General features: G+C 45.1%; 3 protein-coding genes across 4 annotated transcripts; 2 read left to right on the forward strand and 1 right to left on the reverse strand.

Moving 5' to 3' along the window:
* The first annotated feature begins 541 nt into the window (after positions 1 to 541).
* On the forward strand, positions 542 to 4,454 carry LOC115740865 (glycosyl hydrolase 5 family protein-like). The gene is made up of 3 exons (XM_030674496.2): positions 542 to 1,202; positions 2,896 to 3,490; positions 3,830 to 4,454. Exons 1-3 carry the CDS (start codon positions 615 to 617, stop codon positions 4,255 to 4,257), a joined length of 1,611 nt encoding a protein of 536 aa, XP_030530356.2. The 5' UTR covers positions 542 to 614; the 3' UTR covers positions 4,258 to 4,454.
* A 4,737-nt stretch (positions 4,455 to 9,191) lies between these two features.
* On the forward strand, positions 9,192 to 11,509 carry LOC115740914 (probable membrane-associated kinase regulator 2). 2 transcript variants are annotated; one of them, XM_030674565.2, is made up of 2 exons: positions 9,192 to 10,784; positions 11,036 to 11,509. In XM_030674565.2, the coding sequence occupies exons 1-2, from the start codon at positions 9,506 to 9,508 to the stop codon at positions 11,119 to 11,121; spliced, it is 1,365 nt and encodes a 454-aa protein (XP_030530425.1). In that variant the 5' UTR covers positions 9,192 to 9,505; the 3' UTR covers positions 11,122 to 11,509. The 2 variants fall into 2 exon arrangements, with proteins under 2 accessions (XP_030530425.1, XP_030530424.1); XM_030674564.2 differs by having other exon boundaries at positions 9,196 to 10,784; positions 11,027 to 11,509.
* A 3,795-nt stretch (positions 11,510 to 15,304) lies between these two features.
* On the reverse strand, positions 15,305 to 16,368 carry LOC115740907. Its single transcript, XM_030674558.2, has one exon. It carries the CDS (start codon positions 16,085 to 16,087, stop codon positions 15,428 to 15,430), a length of 660 nt encoding a protein of 219 aa, XP_030530418.1. The 5' UTR covers positions 16,088 to 16,368; the 3' UTR covers positions 15,305 to 15,427.
* Positions 16,369 to 16,617: the final 249 nt, after the last annotated feature.

Here is a 16,617-nt window from a genome sequence, read left to right on the forward strand (position 1 = left end):
GAGTGGATTCTGGTCTGTCTTGATGTTCTGTCGATATCTTTCGGTTAGCTTCCCATTTTTCAATCCAACAGCTAGTGATATGACAATTCGTCTCTGCTTTTGGAAAATTTGCATGTTAGGCACAACTCACTGATGAATGATCTAGTGAAGACCTTGGAAAAAAGAGTTGAGTGGCTTCAGGTCTGACTTGGTGATTTGTCAAAATCTTCGGTTCCAAACCATTTGGCAAGTTCATCCACTACTTTTAGGATTGTCGCCCAATGTTGTAATCTCTTGAGTGCTTTCTTTGTAATCAAAGTCCCTCGAGAAAGCTGAACGAAACGCACCAATCAAGCCGACATAGCCGACATGATGAGTGTGCCGACAGTTGACAAGGGTGACATTCGTGAGTAAAAGGGAATGTCTCCGCCTAAGTTAAGAGTCGTGTGCAATCAAAATCCAAGAAATGAACTTACTTGTCGGGGCACTATGTATGATCTATGGCTACAAGCCTCGTGCTATATATGGTCATGGTCTGCTGTATGTCAGTGGAGCATCAACACTCTCCATTTCTTGTTGATTCTCTGGGCCATATATTTGATTCCACGCTCCCACTCTTTCCCTCAACATTTAAAATGCCAATATCATCTTCACGGGCCCCTCTCGTCCTCTGTCTCCTCCTAGTCCTCTTCACAAGCATCACTTCCCCGCTCCCGCTCTCGACCGACGGGAGGTGGATTGTCGACGCAACCACGGGGAGGCGCGCGAAGCTCGCGTGCGTCAACTGGGCCGCCCACCTGGAGCCGATGCTCGCGGAGGGCCTCGACAAGAAGCCCATGGGCGACATCGTGGCCGAGATCCGGAGGCTACGGTTCAACTGCGTGCGCCTCACTTGGGCCACCTACATGTTCACTCGGCCGAGCCTCGGCGAGCGGCCCGTCGGGGAGACCCTCGACACCCTCGGGCTGGCGAAGGCCAAAGGCGGGGTGGCTAGGAACAACCCTCTAGTGTTGAGCATGACGCATGTGGAGGCGTACGCGGCGGTGGTGGATGAGCTTGGGAAGCAAGGGGTGATGGTGGTGCTGGACAACCATGTGAGCAAGCCCATGTGGTGTTGTCCTTACGATGACGGGAATGGCTTCTTCGGAGATGAATATTTTGATCCTCAAGAGTGGCTGAGAGGGCTCGTCGCCGTGGCCGAGCACTTCCATGGGAAGGGCCAGGTGCGTCCCTAATGAAACCGCCTTCTAGTGATGGAACATATCAATTATGGATCGGAAAATTGTCCAAAAAAAAATCTTCAATCTATTACATTTTTACCAATCCAGTTCTAATTTTTTTAATTTTGCCAATTTTTTTTGTCAAAAATTTTGTCAATTGAGTTTTAAACTTTTTTACGCTTTGCTAATTGAGTCCATTGCGCCAATTTTTTGACCGAAATTAGCTTACGTGAACACAGGCCATTCTACATGCACGATTGGCGATGACGTTGATAATTTTTTATCACATTTTAGATCATTTTTTTTGTCTTTTCATTTTCTTTTCTTGTCTTTTTTTTTTTTTTGGATGTGGCTGGCGAGGGACCGTCTTTTCTTTGCTCTGTACTTTTTTTTTATTCTAGAAGTAGCCGGTGAGACACCGATTGTCCACATCAAAGCCGGTCGAGCCACATAGGACGGCTGGCGTCCATATCAGCCATTTCGGGTCAAAATTGGTATGATTGACTCAATTGACAAAACATGAAAATGAGTATGACTCAATCGATAAAATTAAAAGGGTTTAGGACCGGATGACAAAAAAAAAATACAATATGTTTATCACTCTTCGAACAATTTTTCTAAAATCGAAAAAATAAAATTGGACTAACATTGAAACTATCGATATTGACATTTTTTTGGTCGGAAATTAATTATCGAACTCATATCACGCGACAGCCGACATCGGTGAGACGAAAAAGAAAACCGATTTTTCGAGATAATCTCGAACGGAATCTACGAACCGCGATATAAATAGTGAATGTTTCTCACAAAATATGCTAGCAAATAAAGTTGTTATATTTTTTTCCCATTTTGACTCCGAATATTGTCTCTTGCGTAATGGGGACAGCCTAAAGATACGAGGGTTGGTGGAGAATCTCTCGATTGGGTTCGGGCGTGCCCAGCCGACCATTGCCCCGACCGTCCAATTGTCAATCATGGTGCCACCAACGAGAGAGGGTCAACGAGAGAGTGTCTGTGTTGAGCAGCATAAATTGACAAATGGGTTTCGACGTCCGCATCATCAATTTCTGACCAAAATTGATCGAAATGCTTAAATTGACAAATCGTTAAAAGGTTTCGAGGTCCACGTCATCAATTTAGGATGCGTTTGTTTGAGTGAAAGTATTTTTCGGATTTCACCCATTTGATTCGCCGAGATTGATTTAGTCAACGGAGAATACTTTCCGATCAACGGAAAACTCATTTATAAAATTAAGAAAGTAAATTCCTAAAATCTATAAAGATGAAAAACACCAACCGGAATTGCTTATCTCGAATTTTATAATACTTTATATATTTTTTTTATTTTTATATTTTGTATTCTTGTATTTTTTTTAATCTTTTTATTTTTCTTCTTCTTTTTCTTGTAAAATAAAAAAAATCAAATATCAAGTACCATAATATATAAAAAATTAAAAAGAATCATTTAAAATTTTGATTTTTTTTTCATCGGATAAAGTCATGAAATTAAAATCATTTTCAAATAAGACCCAACTACCAGAAAATATCTCTCATCACATATCACCAAATAAAGGAAAACAAACCATTATCCTGGCTCATTATCCAAAGTGAAAGGCAAATTGATTAAGTGTAATAGATTTATAACTTTTTTGACAATTTTTTTTTCTGATTTTTTCCTCTTATTTTTCAATTTTAGGTGGTGGGACCGAGCCCGCGAAATGAACTCCGCGGCTCACGTCAAAACGAGCACGACCGGTACCCGTACATTCGCATTGGGGCGACCAAGGTTCACCAGGCCAACCCGAATGTGTTGGTGATCGTCTCGGGCCTAACTTGGGCCTCCGATCTCAGCTTCCTGAAGAAGAGGCCCATGGGCCCGGACTTGAACCACAAACCGGTCTACGAAGCCCATTGGTACTCCTTCGGTGGGGACCGGAAAGTCCGGGAGGTCAAGCCCGTGGACCGTGTCTGCGCCAACGGCGTGCAGAGGATGGACGACCAAGCCGGGTTCCTCGCGAGCGGGCCCGGGGCGGTCCCACTGTTCTCGAGCGAGTTCGGGTTCGACCGCAGTGGGAAAAGCCGGGCCGACGACCGGTTCTTGAGCCGCTTCATGGGATACGCCACGGGGAAGGACTTGGACCGGGCCTTGTGGACATTGCGGGGGAGCTATTACTACCGGGAAGGGGTTGTCGGGCTTGACGAGACCTTCGGGGTGCTCGATTTTGATTGGGATGGGCTCCGAAACCCAAAGTTTAAGGAGAGGTTTCAACCGATGCGCACGATGATTCAAGGTATGGTTTCTTGATTAAATATGTAAAAGTGGTTGCGAACCCTTCGTCTTTATAGTGTTCCCTTCGATGTCTTAATAGATCTCAACTGTTTATCTATAAAAACGAGATGTTAATCGACGGTTGAGATTTAGCGAGACGTCGAGCGGAGCATTGTATGGGATGAAGCATTTTCTTAAATGGGCTAGGTACTCTTTTTAGTTTCTTCTCTAGCTATGGTAGCATTTGGTGACTAAAATCCATTGGAAGCGCTGAACTTTTTCTTAAGGACTTGATCATGAAATTTTTGTGACCATAACAGTCACGTACCTGAATATTTTGCCGGAACTCTTCTTTGGACAGATCCGAGCTCCAATTCATCGCTGTCCTACATTATGTACCACCCTCAAAGCGGCCGCTGCATCCGAGCAAATAACAACCGCAAAATCGGCGCAGCTGAGTGCCAACGTCGGAGCAGGTGGAGCCACGACCGAGATGGCGGCCCGATCAGGCTGATGGGCACTCCTCTTTGCCTTGAAGCCGTAGCCGACGGGCTCCCGGCGACACTTTCCATCGACTGCTCGAGCCGGCTGAGCGCTTGGAGACTGATCTCCAATTCGAATCTTCAAGTGGCTGCCACGGATGGACGTGGGAATCACCTCTGCTTGGACAAGAAGTCGAATGAATCTTCCGTGATTTTGACCAGGAAGTGCATCTGCGCGGACGATGATTCCGGGTGCATGGAGAATCCACAGGGCCAGTGGATTAAGTTTGTGCCCACCGATACATGATCAGTTGATCAGTAACCACGACCAAACGAATGGGTGGCTTTGATTGATGCATGGTGTAGCATTTCAAAGGAGAAGAAATAAAGTATGAGTAGAAAGCAACATCTTTAAGCTAAATATAATTGTGCCTAAGTTAAATAAGTGTTTAAGAATAAAGCTTAAACAAAGAATTCCTCGAAAAAGAGTAAAAGAATCCACCTTACAGACAGCCTTGTTCGTTGGTATGTTCGACAAGAAAAAAGGGTTGAGAAAGTCAGGAAAGAGATGAAGAATGTCGCCCACTTCGTGTCCTTGAAAGAGAGCGCTAGTGGCAGAATAAACGCCATTTTTTTTTTTTGTTGCTATCACTATCATCACGATCATTTTCAGTAGGGATAAGCAAAACGGACTAACCGAATCGGGAATCGACTGGTTCGGTCCAATTCTTGGTTCCATAAAATTGGGACTTGTGATTTTCGGTCAAGTTCTAGATTCTAGGTGGAATCGAATCGCAATGATTGGACCAATTATTATTTTTTTTATATTAAATGTAAACTAAATAATCTACCGAGTTTTTCATTTCTTAAATGCAAACCTAAGTTTAACTGATACATTAAAATTAATTCGTGTTGCTCACCCTCACCAATAATAATTTATCGGTTTTATTGGACCGCTTGGAAAACCGACCCTATCGATTGGTCCGGTCCAGTTCTCGGCCCCCGAAATTGAGAATCCGTTCGGTTTGTGGTTCCTTAGTAGGACCGAACCAGATCCGAACCAATCACCCCTAATTTTCGCCTTGATACTTCCCTATAATTGTTGTATTACTCAGTTTTTTCATTTCATGTACCAGTAAAAAACAAAAAGCACAGCTCAGAATGACAAATTGAAAGGCCCGAAAAGGATTTACGCGGCTGCATGTGCTAGTTAATCACCGCGATCTGTATCACGTGACGTCTTGACGTCCATTTTAAATTTTGATTGTTCATATATAAATGGTCCGATCATACACTACAACTCGATAAACTGTCAACTTAGAAGGTACTTAAAACGCGACTTATATTGACTTTTAGCCAATGGTGATGATCTCTCGCGATTTTACTTGCGTGCCCATCTATTTGAGATTCATAGCATTCTATTAGGAGCGAACGCATGTTCTCTTTTGTGCCAAAGTGAATATAAATCACTTTTAGCTTCTCAAGCAGCCCACCTATCTTTCTTGGTCAAGTGGGGCTTTTGACTTTGCTTTTCGAATGGGGTAATATGCATAGCCTTGAGGAAAGGTGGGCAGAGAAAAACAAGCACGAAACACTTATTTTTTTTTAACGATCGTAGCAGCATTACATTATGTCGTTGTCGGCCCTTATGAGTCCTTCTACCCTTGTTGTAGAGCTCCATCTTGTACAATTATGCATCTATACAGAGAGATTGCTCATGTGACAAACGTGCTTCCTTCTCCTGATTGGGAATCGAATTATTGTACTCACGCATTCTTTTGGGGGCACCCGACAAACATACACTCACGTGTCTTCGTTAATTATAGGAATGGAAATATTGCCGTATCCAATGAGGATTTCGGGGTGCTCAGAGAGTTATGAGCATCTTGGCGATATCAAAAAGAAAAGATAGAGTTTCAAACAATGGACTGAAGTGAAAGTAACTTTTAAAAAAAGGGCTCGAAGTGGAATTCGTGTCGAATAAGGGTTTGAAGTGGCAAATTAAGTCTCAAATAAGGCCCCAAGCTCACTTACTAGTCAAATCTTAATTAATATAGTCGGGCATTTTCATCTCAAAACCTTTCGGTTTACTTTTCTTTCTTCCTTTCTCTCTCTTTCTCCATGTTTTATTTTCTTTCTTTTTTCTTTTTTCTTCCTTCTTCAACCTCACGCCGAGACCTCCGACTCGGCCTTCGACGACCTCTTTCGTATTGAGAAGTAATTCATATTCCCCATCGATAGGAAATTACGAGGGTCCGGGGGAGCCACGCCAGTTGGATTCTCAAGAGGTCGGCGCTCTTTGGACACCAGAGGAATTTTATAATTTGAGCCCATAATTTTTCATTAGTAGTTTGGACTTGAGCCCATGAATAACTACTATTATATATACTTTTTTTCGTTTGTAATTAAATGATATAACGAGAAGTGCGAGATACTAATTATACCGAAATCCTCCGGTAGACGTAGCTCTAGTTAAGGATGAATCGGGATAAAATTTCGTGTCTCAATTTTTCTTTCTCGCTTTTTTAAGCTTTACTTCGTTGTGATTTGTGCGCAGAATCCTAATACTCTGCACCCTCTCTTTGCCTCAGTCGTGACTTCTCCGCAAGAGCACCTTCAAAGCACTCATCACTAGTGTTTGCCATTTTGGCCGCCTCAATGAAGCCTTGCACACTATATTGGTTCGACGCCTTCGGCCTCAACACCGTGACGTCGGAATTCTACCGGCGCGACGGCTACCTTCGAGCCTCAGTCAATAGAGTCCGGCTTGACTAACAATACGGTGATAGCATAGAAAAGGAAAGCGAGCGCCTTTATCGGGTTATCGGTTTTGTCCTTAAGCGTACGGGTGGGTACCCTTTACCAGGAGGTCGCCCATCTTGAAAGTGCTCCCAATTGAGTATGCTTAACTTTGGAGTTCCAAAACTAACCGTCGCCATTACGTCAAAAAGCGCCTCCGTGAGTTAATTCCACTGTGAGTTAATTTTAACTTTCACATATATATTCCAAAATCGCTTTCCCCTTAATTGGTGCATGATTCAATTCATTTTTGTTCCCTTCGCCATTCTAGAGGCTTACCAGGAGCCACTCCTTGTCTAGACCTTTTGACCTCGACAACCACTCCCCGCCCTTATCGGATCGGGTTGTTACAGGTCCATTAGCTTCCACGTGATTCGTTCCCGAATCATACATCTACTAGAGGGGGTCCCTTTGACACCATATATTGTGACGCCCTGGATTTACTACTCACCGAGTTGTGATTGCTTACTCCAATTATTCCAATCCTTTTTAGGTTCTTTATCTAGCGGCTAATAGGACGAGAGTGATTTTGGAATATATATGAAAACTGGAATTAACTCATAGATGTTCTTTTTGACGTAACGGCAACGGTTAGTTTTGAAACTTTAAAGTTAAGCGTGCTCGGGTAATAGCACTCTTAGGATGGGTGACCTCCCGGGAAGGTGCCCAATCGAAGACTTGCTCATTCTCTTTCTCTCTTCTCGATTATCAATTTCCTAAGCCGCTCCATTCATTTTTACGGTCCACAACACACGATCTCATCTCATCGAATGCCCCGAGTGATCTTTGCTTCTTCTTTTTTTAAATAAACGACTCAACTTCACACCCTTGTTGAAATTCTCCTCAAAGAAAGATGTACACATACGCGTTTAAACAAACGGAGTGCAAAATTTAAATGAGCTACCCTCAAGAGTAGATTCTATATTTATTTCATTCTCCTAACTTTCTTCGCGACTCGACCTTTCATGGTGCTTAATTTTGCATTGAGTTATTGCAGCGTTAGCGTCAGCTAGAGAGAGAGAGAGAGAGAGAGAGAGAGAGAGCATTGAAGATTTTAGGGTTATGGGTTGTACTTGCGAGGCCCTTGTGAATGCCTCACCAACGAAATTATGAACATCCTATCTATGTCTTATGCTCCCTATTTAAGTAGATGATTCGTCCAGCTACCGAGTTGTCTCTCTTTCTGGGTAGTTACTGCCTATTTGTCCTTGCATATTGACATTAAAATACTTGCTACCAATATAAACAAGACCAAATCGAGTTAAACTTTGTACTGAAATTTAGTGAATTTTTAAATTGAATGACTGGAACTTTTGTTTCACTTGTCAAATGCACCGAACTTCCTAATTTTTTTTTTTTTTTGCCGAATGACTCTCTAAACCAGGATTTGATCGGCTTTTTTTTAGCAAGATACCGATGTGACAAACATGGAGCTGTTTATTTCTTGGATGCCATGTAATTCCAACATGAGTATGCGGGGTAGGTTTCAATTTTCAGAATATGCGGGGTAGGTTCCGGGTTCCGAAAAAATGAGGAACATATTCCGACGAGTAGGTTTCGGGTGAAATCTGTACGGAACTTGAAACTCTGCTCACCATTTTTAGTATTTGTGTGGCGTGAGGCTTTTGCTCTACATTGTGATCCCAAGGCTAAAGGCTTTCAATCATGGAAAACTTAGAGATCTTGTTTTTTTTTTTTTTAGGATTTAGGTGGCTAAAAACTTCCACTCCATGTTACGTTCATGACAAACCGTCGGGTTCCTGCGAAGGCTTTCAACCGTGGAACATATAGTAAAGTGTTTTCGGGATTTGAGCGGCTGAAAGCTTTCACTTGAGATGATATTCTTTACAGTCACGAGATTCTACGCTTAAGAAAACTTTTAAGAATCTGGATGGCCGAAGGCTTTTCGCTTTCGATTGTAATCCAACAGCCAAGGGCTTTCCAATCCGGTTCTCGGGCTGGGGGGCCATTGGAGCCCTGGACCTCACATATGATGTCTGAGGCTCAGCCGCAGCAGCCAAGCTCGGGTTCTCAGAGGTGAGGGATGGAGATAGCCAAATGTGGTGGTGGGAAGACGGTCGGGCAGATTAAAGAAACCTTCAGTAGAAAACCATAGGATGTTTGCACAAAATTGCGCCAAGAAATGACAGCTAAACTAGCGAATAGTGTCCAAGGCGATGTGTTGGTAGACATGTGTAGAAAGAATGCACGAAAACGGAATGCTTGCTCAAATGGCGCAACACACACTCTATACTTACTGATTCAGATAGTTAAGTTTCGATTCGACCGAGGGTTACATGAATTTAGGATCCGTCAAGACTCTTTTTTTTTTCACTTGTCCGTGAAATCGGGTAAAGTGGGAGAGCGAGTGAAAACAAGTTTGAGAAAAAGAAGGAGAAGGAGAAGAATAGCATTCAATGTCGTGTCCCTGTTGAATCTGACTTCCACACTGCTCTTTCACATGACTTCTCTGCAACCCCACATCCCTCCAAACACACACTCTCTCTCTCTTCTCTCTCTCTCTCTGTCTCTCTTCTGAGCTCTCTGCAACTGCAAAACCCACCATTGATTTACCCTCTACCTCAACTTCCCCCCCCTCCCCCTTCCTTTTACCTGCCTTTCTTCCATTCACTCTCTGTTACTCTCTCCTTAACGTCTCTAAAGGGCCGAGCGCCCCCCCCAACATAGAAGATTTTTCCACCTCCCCCACCTTCCCTTTTTCGCCCTCCCGTCTGCTTATTCTGGCTCTCCCGACCATGGAAGCTTTTAGCCTCCTCAAGTACTGGCGCGGCGGCGGCGGCGGCGGCGGGGACCCCCGCGCCACTTCCGTCCCGGCCACCACCATCTTCGCCTCCGCCGTCTCCCACTCCTCCCCTGAGACCGACGACGACGACGACGGCGGGGACGACGGGCCGTTCTTCGACCTGGAGTTTGCCCCTGTCCCCGACGACGAGGACGACGAGGAGAAGCCTGAGGAGGAGGAGAGGCGAAAGCAGGACGAGCCCAGCAACGACGAAGACGACAGTGCCAGTGAATGCGGAGGTGGCGACGAGGATGGCGACGACGTGGACAGAGAGTTCGACTTCACGCTCTCTTCTGGGTCGTCCGGGTCGAGCCACGACTGCACGGACGCCAACATTGCGTCGTCTCTCTCTCCCTCCGACGACCTCTTCTTCAAAGGGAAGCTCGTGCCCATCGAGCCCTCCGACCCCGACTCCTCCAAGCCTCCGTCGTTTGCCGCCGCCTCCTCGCTGCTGAAGTCTGCCACCAAGTTTCGCGTCTTCATGTTGGGCCTCAAAAAGCCGAAGCCCATGAACACGTTCGACAAATCAGAGAAAGCAGAGACCTCGGAAGAGCCGTGTCTCACCGTCACAACGCCGCCACGGAGAGCGAGAGCTCAAGAACATAGCAGCAACAAGCAAAGCAGCAGCAGCAGCAGCAACAAGTTCTTCACGGTGAAGTTCAACGCCGACGAAGTGCCGCTCGTCTCTCTCTTCACTCGTGACAACAGCTCGAGGAGCGCCTCCGGCGCGAAGCCGCCGCAGAAACAGGCCTCCGAGGAAGACGCGGCGAGCGGCGACGAGAGACGCTTCGCGAGGGAGGCGATGCGGCGCTATCTGAAGAAGGTGAAGCCGTTCTACATTCGCGTCTCCAAGCGGTACGGCGAGAGGCTGGGACTATCCGGGCAGATCGGCCACGCCGTGTTTGACCCGACGGTGGGCGAGAAGAGCCGGTCGAAGGCTTCGGCCGTAGCGGAGGTGCGCAGCGGCGGCCACGGGAGGAGCCAGAGGCAGGGGCAGGGGCAGGGGAATAGCAGCATCCCGGCAGGGCTGAGGGTGGTGTGCAAGCACCTTGGGAAGAGCCGCTCGGCCTCGTCGGCCGTCGCCGCAGCGCCGGGAGGGCAGGCCGCAGCGCCGGGAGGGCAGGCCGCGGCGCTGGCGGCGGCTTCGAGGAGGGACGATTCGCTGCTGCAACAGCAGGATGGGATCCAGAGCGCCATCTTGCATTGCAAGAGATCCTTCAATGCCTCGCGAGGTAACGGAACGGAAAATTTTTCACACCCATCTCTTTGGGAATTGTTATTCTGTAATCACGGTTTCATATACTTGAGAAAAAATCAAACTTGGCGAGGAACAGAACTTGAACCACAACTACCATATCATGTGAGACATACCCTGTTTGTATTTTTTTTTTCAATGTTTATTTTTGTTCTAGGATGTTGCAGCAGAAAGTAATTCGAATGACGGGTGTTTCTTTTTCTTATTTGGTGTGGTAAGGTTTATTAGACTCGGAGTCGTCGCTGTTGGCGAGGTCAGCGAGCGATCCGCTGCGGAAGGATGCGTCCAGAAGCTCGTCGGAGGACGGAAAATGAAGGCAGAAAGCGCGGGAAAAAGAGGAAAAACCGAAAAATAAGACAACCGAATGCATGATGCGTGGGCGGGGTTTTCCGATGTTGGTTGGAAATCATTGCCCAATGAAAGGAGTGGGGGAAGACGAGGAGGGGTTGCGCGACTAAGGAAATGATTAGTTTTTCCCCCCATCGGCCGTCAAACCGTCTGTGTTTTTTTTTCCCTCGACTGTAAATTTTCCAGGAAAATATAAGGGGGAATTAGGGTTAAGGATAGAAGAGATGAAGTGGGTGGGGGGAAGTGAGAGAGAATCGTATCGGATCTTTTGTATGGGTTCTGCATTTCGGTAAATGTGATCTGGACTGGAGCATCACTGTCTTGAATATAATATTGAATTAGTCGTCTTCGTCTGCTCTCTCTGGTTTCTATTTTTAATGAAAACAAAGGCGTCTTTACCGGTCAGCAAAGTGGGAAAGTGTGAGCCGGAACAGTGAAAAGGACTTCTCGCTTTCGCGCTTTTCTTGCTCGTCAAAGCAAAGACGGAGACCAAAAAAAAAACAGAAGAAAGGCAAGAAGAGAGAGAGAGAGAGAGAGAGAGAGAGGTCTCGCAGATTTAAGAACTTGTCGGATCTGTCTGTCTCTGTACTCCGTCTCTCTCTCTCTCTCTCTTTCTCTCATGGTTGTTGCTGCACTCTTTTTTCCTTCTTCTTTTGTATTAATGGCGGAGGGGGAGGGTGCGCGATTCCAAGAGTGGCTTTGGAGAATCGAGGATTGAATTGATGGCGATGCATCATCCGATACCTGGTGATCGTCCAGTTACCTGGTGGCGTGTTCGCGAGACCAACTAATCATCTTTCGGAGATTTTTAGTTTGTCTTGTTGTGCCGGGGTGTTGGACCTGGACCGGACCCTACCTCATCTGCTCCTTTTTCTTTGAATTTCGCTCTAGATGGATAGCGACGGTGCGTTCCATACTTTCTATCATCGATAGAAAAAAATATCGACAATCAGCAGGAATTTTGAGGAATTTTTATAATTTGAATTTTAGAGTATGAACAAGTACTATTATATATTATCGTCTCTTTAGCTTGTAGTCGAGAAAGTGCAAATTACAGTAAAATTCTTTGCTGTTGGATGTAATCCGTTTGAGGGTGAATTATGATAGATTTTGTATCTCAGTTTTCTTTTTTTAATTTTTACGCATTACTTTATCGTGATTGCATGCGGAATCTTAACAGACAACATGCACAATATATGTATATTGTTTTATGTACAAGAAGCAAAATTAATTAGCCTAAGCATTATTCAAATCAAGAGATGGTTATCCTAATGTCCGCATGGGAACTTGTGGCTACGAGCCAAGACCTAGTTTCACCAGCGGCGACGCTTTCTCCTTCTCTCTCTCTCTCTCTATTGGGCGGCTTAACTTTTGTCTTGTCTCCTAGTCCTGGGGGTTACTTTTTTACAAGGGGTCTTTTTGGACTAATGCCCCATTGTTCTCTCCCATGATCAATTCGCGATCGGAAAAATCGCATCCCAATCCAAGATTAGGAAAACTGCTCCCCGCTCGTCATGAGTGCCTTCGACTCCCTGTGGAGCCACGTGTGTCCATTGGAGGCAACGTTCCGGAAATCATTTGTCAATTCCCCACTCTTTCTTCAATCTCGCAAAGATTCTTCCTCCGAAAAAAAGTTCGTTCTCTCTCGAATTCGACGAATTTCATCACCAAAATCTTAGAGACGCATTTCTCCTTCGCAAATTTTTGTTAAATTTCATTCCAGAATTATTGAGCTAGATGACACGTGTCATTAACTCGCTTGATTTGACAAGTCAAAATGTAAGTGTATCTGTTCACCTGTGCTTTTGACGAAGGAAGGGTAATAATTTTTCGATCATTAGGCTCTATGAATCAAACTCCATCACTAGTAGAAGGTCTGCCCGATATGCCCTGGAAATCTATTTGTTTGTATCATAGATTTCTATGTGAACTTGCTAGATCAACTCAGTTATTCTCACGTGTTATTCAACTTATCATCATGGTAAAGTTGACGAAAGCTAACGGATGGTAAATGTGTCCATGTGTATAGATTTGAAATTTTTGGTGAATCAAAATTTAATTTGGGATAAATTTGTCACAAATGTACAAGTTTAGTTTACAACGCGCTTTGTACTTTTTTCAACCTATTTGTCCGGATGTTATGAGGGTGTTGGGGACGTCGAATCTAGGCACGCACTACCTTTTGACAAAGCCGTAGCTACCGAAGAGAGATTTTTCGGTGTATGCTCATCAATGATAATGATGCGAGATTCGGTGATTGAACACCGATTGTGCTTGGATTTTATGATAAATCCGTCTTCATTTTTATTTTAAAGTTATGTATTTCGCTTTGATATGAAAGGGAGATCTTCCTTTTAACTAAAAAAAAAAACATCTGAATGACATGATATGAGGATGTTATATTGGGACATGCGCTACAACATCTCAATACACGCTGACGGCGATCACGAAATCACCATCATTATGTGATGCGAAAAAGGAAAACAATGAAAAAGGAAGTACTATTGGATCTGGTGGATCTTAGTGGGCTGGGCTTGTATTTGAAATACTTTTCTTCTTCGGCCCAGAAGGAGGCCACGTGTCAAAGATTGTCTTTCCTTCTGGCAATGGGCCGGACCGGGAAATTTTTGCTTTTCTTTCCACAATGTCTGCAAATCACCGAGGAAGCATAGGCCCTTTTTGAAAGAAGCCGACAGCCGACAGCCATAAAGGGTATCGACTGTAACTAATTCCAAAAGCAATTAGAATGAATCCTCTGCGAAATCTAACGTAAATGGCCATGCTTTCCTCCATCTTCCATCGTAATAAGCTCCTTCCAATCAGTCTTCTAATTGACTGACTTGCAAATGCACTATTCCGAAGAAGTTTTGCATGTTAACGAGTCCACAATCCGGAAATTAATTAGTTCGACCGAGCGACGCCCCAAACCTAACATACGTAAAGCGCAAGAATCACAGCCGTTCTCATGGAAAGAAACGGATGGGATGTTCCATTGTTTTCCCTTGTACGGGAAGCTTTCTTAATGGTGACTTTCGACGCTCTTGCTTATCGTCGTACCGGTCCATGATATATCGTATTATGTCTTTCACATTTTTCTTCTTCTCAATGTAAGGATGATATGCTATATGTATCTAGTGAGTATAGTCAAGATTATCAGGGTAACCCTCGGGATTGACATAGTTCGTTGAGGGTGCCGGAGAAATTTCAAACTCTGAAACTATAGACCGCCCCTTCAAATTTCAAAAGTCAGGTGCGAAACCTGTTTTGAATCGAGCTACTTGTTAAGGGGTCATCAGTTCTAGAGTTGATCGATTCCCACCTTGTCGGGTAGGATCGGTTCCCAGTTTGTGGAACCGAGAAGCGATGATTTCTTTTTCTTTTTTTCTTTGATTTCTTATATTCCCTACGAGTGAGAGTTTTCCAACATTAAAAGGAAAAAAAAAAAAAGTCACTAATAAGGGTTTGCTTTGGAAATAAAAAATATTAAGATATCTTGGTCCGTTGGTCCGAGCGGTCCTATTTCTTATGTGAAATCATGAACCAGACCTGTCACCCCGAGAACCACCCGGAACCAATCGATTCGGTTCGGTCCGATCCTCAATTTAGACAGGACCGATGCACATCCCTATTATCTACACAAACTAGAGATGTGGACTTAAAACGATTCATGAAATTTTCGTAGTATTTCATGATTCTTCATAATCTTTATACCCATGATTCTGGATTATAAAAGAGATGGGTGATCAAGTTCCAAAGATACTACGACCAAAAAAGAAAAAAAAAATTCCAAAGATGCGGGTCATTCACATGTAACGTGACTACCAAAGTCTTAATCTTCATTCATATGTGACTTATTCGCATTAATTACGTCAATCATTAAGTAATTGACAAGGATGGGCTAACCATAAGTTTAAGCTTCTTTAAGGGCAGCCACATGTCAATAATTCGAGGTAGGAGATCGAGAGACACCGCCGGCGCCGGCCCGGCCGCCCTTGGATCCTCCATTTATGGACGACTAAGATTTTTTTTTTTAACTCAATGGAAAATCTAATTACTTTAATTTATCTCCATTTTTCACTCAGATTTTTCTTCCATTAAAGTAATTCTTTCGTTAAGTATTTTTTTTTGGGTCGAAATTATTTCTTTAAGTATACTAATTACTTTTCAATTTCGCCAAAGAAGTAAAAAGAAAAAATTACCGTTTTATAAATAATTCGGGCGTAAATAAATCATTAAAAAAAAAAAACATTCTCAGATCAAAGATGAGAACCTTCAGAACGAAACTCGCCGTTGGCATTCTTCTTTCATCTCCCCACTGGCGATCACGTACGCGATCGTGCAGTTCAACCTCACCACCACGTGTTTCCTTATGATTTTCAAGATCTTTACTCTGCCGTCGATCCTCGTGTAGCTCTCCATCGTCAGGTTCCCGGCCGCCAGGTCGCTGCTCAGCCTCGGCGCCTTCGCGATCCTCGCCGGCACCACCTCCACCGTCACGTTCACGCGCTGCGTGCGCCGCGCCGCCGCCTTGCCCGCGGGGATCCTGCCCTCGCCGACGACCTCCCCGCCGTAGTACAGCTCCGTCGTGGAGTTGCCGTACCGGAAGGACGCGGCGTTCGGGTTCTTGACGGAGACGTCGGCGACGGCGGTGATGTTGGCGCCGGAGAGCGCCGTCCCGTTGGAGACCAGCTGGGCGAGCTGGGGGATCTGGACCCGGTTCATCCTGACGATCGGGTCCTCGACGTGGAAGACGGTGAAGACGAGGACGAGGGCGACGACGGCGAGGATGAGGAAGAGCGCGGCGGCGATGCCGCAGCACTTGAGGCAGCTGGGCCGGCGGAGCCTGAAGTGGTCCGACAGGGCTTGATCTTCGTCGCTGCGGGTGATGTACGACGCTGGCGCGAGAGGCCTAGCTTGCTCTTTCTCGGCCATATCCAGCGGCGGCGACTGGCGGGCACTTTGTGTTGGAGTTGCCGGCCAAGTGTTTGTGGAAAATGATTGGGTGAGGCGTTCCTGGGGCGTGGATGATTGGTGTTATTTCATTATCGACGCGTCTCTGCACGGCCTTCGCACGGCACGACTGTTGACTAAGTTGCTTTGCGCCGTGTCCATACGAGGAAAATTCAGCCGAGTGTTTGTCGTGCGGTTGACCCCAACGACTCGTATGGAAGCTTCTCTTGGTGTATAATTGCTTTCTTTTTCCTTTTTTTTTTCTCTCTATTAAGTAATGGACTTGGCATTATGTTGACACCTAAAAAATCCAAGAGGGCTCGTGACAAGCACGTGAGGGGGGCGACAATCAGCTACAAGAAGGAACACCGAAGCAAGGTATGTACCGATCAAAAAGGTGCCACGTGTCGGGATAAATTCTGGCGCCATTTCCTTCCAAAACAAGAAAAGCGCGCGGAGAAGGGCCACGATCGGAGCGGTTACCCTCACAAGGTAAAAAGAAAGGGCGCGAA

This window comes from Rhodamnia argentea, chromosome 9 (assembly GCF_020921035.1).
Source record: "Rhodamnia argentea isolate NSW1041297 chromosome 9, ASM2092103v1, whole genome shotgun sequence".
NCBI classification, from domain to species: Eukaryota; Viridiplantae; Streptophyta; class Magnoliopsida; order Myrtales; family Myrtaceae; genus Rhodamnia; species Rhodamnia argentea.